Source organism: Culex pipiens, chromosome 3, assembly GCF_016801865.2.
Source record: "Culex pipiens pallens isolate TS chromosome 3, TS_CPP_V2, whole genome shotgun sequence".
Lineage (NCBI taxonomy): Eukaryota > Metazoa > Arthropoda > Insecta > Diptera > Culicidae > Culex > Culex pipiens.
Window position 1 is genome coordinate 59,365,266 of NC_068939.1, and position 8,050 is coordinate 59,373,315.

General features: G+C 41.9%; 1 protein-coding gene across 1 annotated transcript; it reads left to right on the top strand.

Annotated features, from left to right (window-relative positions):
- The first annotated feature begins 856 nt into the window (after positions 1 to 856).
- LOC120417619 (peroxiredoxin-6) lies at positions 857 to 1,663 on the top strand. Its single transcript, XM_039579733.2, has one exon. It carries the CDS (start codon positions 943 to 945, stop codon positions 1,597 to 1,599), a length of 657 nt encoding a protein of 218 aa, XP_039435667.1. The 5' UTR covers positions 857 to 942; the 3' UTR covers positions 1,600 to 1,663.
- The last annotated feature ends 6,387 nt before the right edge of the window (positions 1,664 to 8,050 follow it).

An 8,050-nucleotide genomic window follows, 5' to 3' on the forward strand; every position in this document is an offset into this window, starting at 1 on the left:
ATTTTAGAATTTTTTAGTTTTCGAATTTGTTGGAATTCAAGAATTTGTGAATTGAGAGATTTTTAACTTAAAAAATTTAAGATTTTTTTTCTCTAGAATTTTCAAATTTTAATGTTTTAGAATTTTGTAGTTTTCGATTTTTTTTTTTCTGATTTGGGTTTGTAATTTTTTTTTTATTTTTAATTTTGTGCTTTTTTTTGTCAGCATTTTGAATTTTTGAATATTTTTTTTTTCGCTTATGAATCCCAAACGCGCACCGTCCAATGCGCTCAAATCGAGCTGACAATTTTTGTGAGAGGGAGGGTGAAAAGGGGGGGGGGGGGTTCACGAAAAGTATGCGCAAATTTTCTTGACTGCGTTCCTTTCGATCTCCGTATTTGGTTTTAACAGGAAAAACGGGACACATGGACAAAGATTGTGTTATTACTCCCTAATGGGACTTCCATTTGGCGTTAACGTCGCTTTGTGATATTAGGGTAGGGGGATTTATGAAAATTGTCTCTTTTATATGTAAATTGGCCTCTTATCACTTCAGAAGGTTTTATCATGTTTTTCATGATTTTATTTCCATTTCAATTTATTTTTTTGGGTTTTAGCTTTGCTTCGTGAGAACATAATATTTTGAAGTGTTCACGATATGGGAAAGTCTTGAAACCTCCTTGTTTTATTTAGGTTTTCATTATATTTGGTTTTAATTAAATTCATTCAGATAAGTTATAAATCTAAGGTAAACCTAATTATCTTTACTGCCCACAAATTTTCCAAAATTCAAATTTCCGTGGAATTCCTCAGCAAACTAAAACCAAAACAGACCATCTCTTATTACGAACACATCCACCTATATAAAGTACCGACCTAGCAGCACCGCAACCGGCAGTCTATTGTTGACATTCGTTCGCTTCGGATCGCTTCGAAACCGCGTGACCTCGCTCCTTCACAACCATGGCCCTGCAGCTCGGAGACCAGTTTCCCAACTTTACCGCCGACACCACGACCGGCAAGATCGACTTTCACGAGTGGGCCGGCAACTCGTGGGTGATTCTGTTCTCCCATCCGGCCGATTTCACCCCGGTCTGCACGACGGAACTGTCGGCGGTGGCCCGACTGGTGCCGGAGTTCACCAAGCGAAATGTGAAGCCAATCGCGCTGTCCTGTGACTCGGCCGAATCTCACCGGCAGTGGATCGCGGACATCAAGGACTACGGCAAGTTGGGCGAGTTCAGCTATCCGATCATCGACGACGAGGACCGCACGCTGGCGGTGAAGCTGAACATGCTGGACAAGGATGAAATCGGTTCCGCGGGGTTACCGTTGACGTGCCGCGCCGTGTTCGTGATCGATCCCAGCAAGAAGCTGCGGCTATCGCTGCTCTATCCGGCTACGACCGGACGGAACTTTACGGAGATTCTGCGCGTCATCGATTCGCTGCAGCTGACCGACAAGATGCGGGTGGCCACTCCGGCCGACTGGACCCCGGGACAGTGGTGCATGGTGCAACCGAGCGTCAAGGAGGAAGATCTGGCCAAGATGTTCCCCGGGGGAGTGACGAAGGTGGATTTGCCCTCGGGCAAGCAGTACCTGCGAAAAACGACGCCCTAAATTTAGACATTTTTGTTTGTTACCAATTGTATCTCTAAGTGTGAACCCGAGGTTATCTTGCAAGTGTACTTCAAAAATTCATCAATAAATCCTTATCGGACTTTATCATTAAGCACAAAAAACTGAACGTTTCTATTTTTCGAACAAAACCATTTCGATAAACCACCTGCCGGTGGTGGTTTTAATCAGTAATCAATTATTTCACCCTTTTTGGATCCGTTTGTTATCATCGCTGCTGTAACAGTGGCCCGCCATCTGGTCTCATTTATTTACTTTCGGTGCACGATAATTACCTTTTTTATTTGACTTACGGGATTGTGACAATACAAGTCATTTGCATTAAGAGTAAAATTGTCATGTATAGACCGGCTAATGTTGGTAGTCATGATTTGATCTTTTTTACAAAATCCGAAATTTGGCTGTTTTTTACTGTTTTTCATCCTTGTGCACATTTATCCTCTACAACCCGATTTCCTCTCTAGACGAGCTCAATTTAAAAACTCGTCAAAAATCGATTTTCAACGAATATTTGACCCTCTAAAAACATGCAAATGTATGAAAACTTGAGAACGGATGTTCTGATTGATTTGGTGTCTTCGACAAAGTTGTAGGTTATGATTAGGATCTTTGAGAAAAAAAGGTACACGGAAAAAAAGTTTCCCAGTTGTTTTATTCAACTTTTTATGATTAAAATTTGAATACCCAAATACGTATTTTTCAATCTAAGAATTTTGTTACATAATATGAGCATGAGCATGAGCATGAGCATGAGAGACCACCCATGGTTGTCCTTCTCCGTTGCTGAACAGGACCGTAATATCCTATCAATACAACTGACCATACGCTTAAACGATCTAATGGTGTTTCCCTTATCAACAGCATGTATGAATGCGTTGAAAAGATAAAACATCAAGATCATTAAAACTAGATCTGAAGCAAATAGGTAACAGTCATTGGCCACCAACGGCGCCCGCCATGTCAGTTTGTAGATCTCGGGGGGATTGGGACGGGAATGTTAGTTAGCACAGGTTGCTACAAAGGGTGGGTTCTAAACGATATCCACACCCCCACGTGTGCCGGAAAACTACTTCTACTTGGGATTTTGTTAGTGGGAAAGGGTAATGGCCAGGATTCATCATAAAGGATGATGATGCGACCCAATAATCAATAAATTTTGTTTAATGATGTGATGTATTATGCATTCTCAAGGCAAACAGTCGAAGGATGCGGATGAGATTATTCCCGGTTATTTGGTGTTGAGTTTAGCATAAATGATTCAATCTTAGACAGCCGGCTGTGGAAAGATAAAACCAAATAAAATGCGAAAACGCGAAACCGCTCGGACCGAAAAACACACACAATCGGGGGGGAAACAAAGACGGAAACGGCAACGAAAATCCGGCTTGTTTACCGCGACGCGAACCGTTCAAATTCTCCAAAGCAACTGTCAAACATCCCGAAATCACCCGGGTCGAAATACACACACAATCGGGGGGGAAACAAAGACGGAAACGGCAACGAAAATCCGGCTTGTTTACCGCGACGCGAACCGTTCAAATTCTCCAAAGCAACTGTCTCTAAGAATTTTGTTACATAATATGTAACAAAATTCTTATATTATTATTATTATTATTATTTATTTTTATTAGATTTTTTGAGCTTCAAAAATAATTCTTGAAAGGAAAGCACCTCTTGAAAAAAAAATTTTTTAAATGCTGAGTAAATTTCCTATAATTTTTTCTCTAGAACTTTGAAAAGCAGACAATAAGTTTCTGAGATGCAGCCTTACAAATAATTCGAATCGATGAAAATGAATTTCTCCAAGAAATTTTCAGATCTCTGCAATAACAATATAAGGAAGAAAAATTATCTATTTTCAGACATTTTCAAAAGTAATGCTTTTTAAATTATTTTTATCAAAAAGATCAGAAATTTTCACAAATGTTTATTTTTTAAGTTTTAAAATCATACCAATAGTTTCCGAGATATCGACAGTTGAAAATTACAGGTGACTCTTAGAAGATTCATTTTCATAGATGCGAATGGCTATGAAATATCAATGCTAATGACATTTTTCATGTGATAATCACAAGATCTTCTCCGTATCATGCTGTTTAAGAAAGAATTTGGTGTTGTTAATTTCCTAAATCAAATCGTGATGAAGTCTGTCTCGCAAACATACAACATTCCGTACACAATCCCTTCTCTCTCAATTTCTTGAATGAAGCACAAAACAACCCATAAAACCTGACCAGCTCACGATGACTCGGCTAAAATGGTTAGTGGGCTGCCGCCGTTGCTGCATGCAATTCGGATATAGGCATGAGATGGTTAAGTAACAAGTTCATTTTTTGATGAAACATGCTACCAAGCGTGATGGGACACAAGTTGGGTGAACTTGAAAATGGAAGATCAAGATTGATTGATAGGCCGTCGTGGAGGAGATGTCGTAAATTGTTTGGTAATTGTTGTGTTATTCAAATAACAAAACTATCGATTTTTTCTTTAATTCTTCAAAACCGGAATGGTCCAGCTAACAAAAAAATCTGGCAAATTAAAAATGTTTATCTAATATTAAAAAAAAAAAAAAAAAAGGAAATGAGCATCTATCTCAAAATTCACCAAAAAACACAAGGCAAAAAAAATAAGAAGAAAGAAGAACTCTACATTTTTTGAAAATAAAAGATCTGGAAGTACGACTTGTTCTATGCTACTTTGTCAATATTGTTAAAATTGTGATTTTTTCATGAGTCAACTTTGGCTGTATTTTTACTCTCATTTTCTATATTTTAAGCAACATTAAGTATGCAGTATTTTTGTAATGGCCTGAACTATGCCTCTATGTTTTTTCTTTATTCATTATTTAAATAGTACATAATGGTGAGTAATTCTCCACCAAAACCGGAAATGGATTTTATTTGTATTTGTTTATTTGGCCTTGTATTTGGCTCAAATTTTATGGAGGCCTTTCCTATAACCAAAGAAGCTATTTTGTGTCATTGGTTCTCCCATACAAGTCTCGATACAATGTTGGTAGTCCATACAAAAATAGTACGTAAATCGATGCCACTGTGCTCTCTTGTACTAAGCTTGCTGGTTTTCCCATCTAGTCATTGTTATCCGAGCATTCGTTGGTGAAGGTTGTCTGAATCAACATGACTCGTCGCGTCCCGGCGCAAAACGCCGGCAATATTGCCCTACCTGCGGCTCAAGCAGGCAAAAAAGTGGGAATTTCCAAAAGGAAGGTTGAGGCCTCAACTGATGGCCAAAAACCGGGAATTTCCAAAAGGAAGGTGCTTTTGGAAGTGACATCGAACAGCAAAAAGACGAAAAAGAGCGACGGTACTGTACCGATGGATGAGGAGGAGGAGAACTCTTCGTCGCACGAGGAGCAGCTATTGAAGAACAACAAGTTTGCTGGACTGCCTGACGAGGACCAGGTAGCGGAAGCAAAGGAGAATGAAGTGAAACAGCGAAAGGAGAAACTGCCTCCTTTTTATGTGCGGCAATCAGCAGCTACGATCGACTTTCGAGCGGGGCTGGTTGAACTCATCAAGTCTGGGAAAGTCCAAGGCAACATTCGTCTGTGTCAGGACGGATTTAAGGTGCTGGTGCAATCCAGGCAGCACTATCAACTGGTCAAGGATTACTTGACCGAAAACGAGGCGGAGTACTTTACCCATGATGTCGTCATGGATAAGCCGTTCAAAATCGTCGTCAGAGGTCTGTACGACATGCCAGTGGAGGAATTAGCTGCCGAGCTAAAAGTTTTGAAACTGGATGTGTTGGCCGTGCACAAAATGAGCCGACGCAACAAAGACATCAAGTACCGTGACCAGCTCTACCTGCTGCATTTGGCTAAGGGATCGACGACGCTTCCTGAGCTGAAGGCAATTCGAGCGGTTTTCAACATTATCGTGTCGTGGGAGCGATACCGACCAGTACATCGTGACGTCACACAATGCTTCAACTGCCTGGGCTTCGGGCACGGAGGTAAGAACTGCCACCTGAAGCGTCGTTGCGCCAAATGTGGTACCGATGCGCACATCACATCCCAGTGCATCCAAGATTCGCTGGTGAAGTGCCTCAACTGCAACGGTGAGCACTCGTCAACCGACCGAAAGTGCCCCAAGAGAGCTGAGTTCGTGAAAATTCGGCAGCAAGCATCGACGAAGAATCAGCCTCAGCGTCGTAGAACTCCTCCAGCCCTGGTGGAGCAAAATTTCCCACCTCTTCAACCGCGACGCCAGGTCCCGAACTTGGCACCGTTGCCGTTGGATCCCAGGAAGAGAGCTGAGATGAATCATCCACGGCCGGGTTCTAGCCAGGAGCCAAGACCGCCACCACCGGGCTTCAGCCAGGAGCCAAGACCAACCCAAGAACCAGCAGTTGAGGAAAATGGTAATGATCTTTACACCTCAACCGAACTCCTCAATATTTTCAAACAGATGTCCGCTGCACTGCGTGGATGCAAAACCAAGACCCAGCAGATTGAAGTGCTGACCTCGTTCGTCATCCAGTATGGATCGTAGGTCCCTCAAGCTGCTGAATTGGAACGCTTGCTCCATTAGGAGAAAGAATTTAGAGCTGGTGGATTTTCTTCGCGAGAAGGAGATCGACGTAGCTGCCATCACGGAAACTCATCTGAAGCCCGGTGAAAAAGTTTATCTGCAAAACTACAAGATCGCGACGCAGCTCGATAGGACCGCCTCTGGAGGAGGAGGTGTGCTTGTCGCTGTTCATCGTGATCTCAAGCCACGCCGGCTGCCACACTTCAAGCTGGACATCATCGAGGCCGTTGGGGTGGAAATTCCCACTTCAGTTGGCCCAGTACTCTTCATTGCTGCATACTGCCCACGTCAGGTGAATTCCAGAGATGGTTCAGCAGCAAAACTGAAGGGCGATATCCAGAAGCTGACACGGCGGAGCGCAAAGTACATCATCGCTGGTGACCTCAACGCGAAGCATGAAGTTTGGGGCAACAGCAGGAGGAATCGGAACGGAGTGATTCTGCACAACGATCTGCAAAACGGATACTACAACGTTGTGAGTCCGGATCGTCCAACGAGGGTGGCTCGGTCTGGGAATCACTCAATCATCGACTTCTTCATTACCAATATGGCTGAGAACGTGGCTCATCCTGAGGTGTTTGAAGAGTTGAGTTCTGATCACTATCCGGTGGTTGTGGAGGTTGGAGCTTCCGTTACTCCGCAGCGGCAACTAACCCGGAAAGTTTACCACAATGTTGACTGGCAGCAGTTTCAGCAAGTGGTCGACAGCAACATCGACTATGATCAACACCCGGAAACTTCTGCCGATATTGATCGTTCGCTGGAGGTGATCCAGCAGGCTATCAACCAAGCAGAGGCTGCCAACGTTCGGGAGGTTCCTGTTAATTTTAAGGTAACTGATATTGACGTAGATACTAAACACTTGATTAGACTTAGGAATGTTTATAGGAGACAATATCAACGGACTGGGGACTATGACAAAAAGATTTCAGTTAACAATTTGAACAAAATCATACAAGACCGACTTGACAATATCAGAAATCAAGAATTTTCAAAACATGTAAGCCAGCTAGGGAATTATTCAAAACCATTTTGGAAACTTTCAAAAGTTCTTAAAAACAAACCAAAGCCTATTCCTCCTCTTATTGTTGAGGATTCTCGTTTGATTACATCCGAGGAAAAGGCAAATGCACTTGGGCTTCATTTTGTTAGTTCTCATAATCTTGGCGCTTCCATGACCAGCCGCAAAGAAACATCAGTTGCCAATAGTATTTCAACAATTAATAACTCTACCTTTGAATTTCCTGCAGATTCCCATGTTTCTGGTGAGGAAGTCAAAGTTGCAGTTAAACAAATGAAAAATATGAAAGCTCCAGGCTTTGATAACATTTTTAATCTAGTGTTGAAAAAACAGAGTGATCAGTTCTTTCAACATCTAGCCAATATTTTCAATAAATGTTTGCAACTTGGTTACTTCCCCACCAATTGGAAGCTGGGCAAAGTCATACCAATTTTGAAGCCTCAAAAAGATCCAACATCGCCAACAAGTTATCGTCCCATTAGTCTTTTGAGTAGTCTGTCCAAACTCTTTGAGAAGGTCATCTATTCAAGGCTTTTGGATTTTACCAACGATAATAATATAATTTTGAACGAGCAGTTTGGCTTCCGAAAGGGACATAATACTGCTCATCAGCTTACGAGAGTAACTAAAATCATCAAGCAGAACAAGCTTGAGTCTAAATCAACTGCTATGGCTTTGTTGGATGTTGAGAAGGCTTTTGACAATGTTTGGCATGATGGTTTGATACATAAACTGTATTTATACGGTTTTCCAATGTATCTTATCAAAATTATCCAGCACTATCTTTCGGAGAGATCGTTCAAGGTTTTTCTGAATGGGATTGCTTCTGGATTATTCAACATTGATGCTGGGGTTCCCC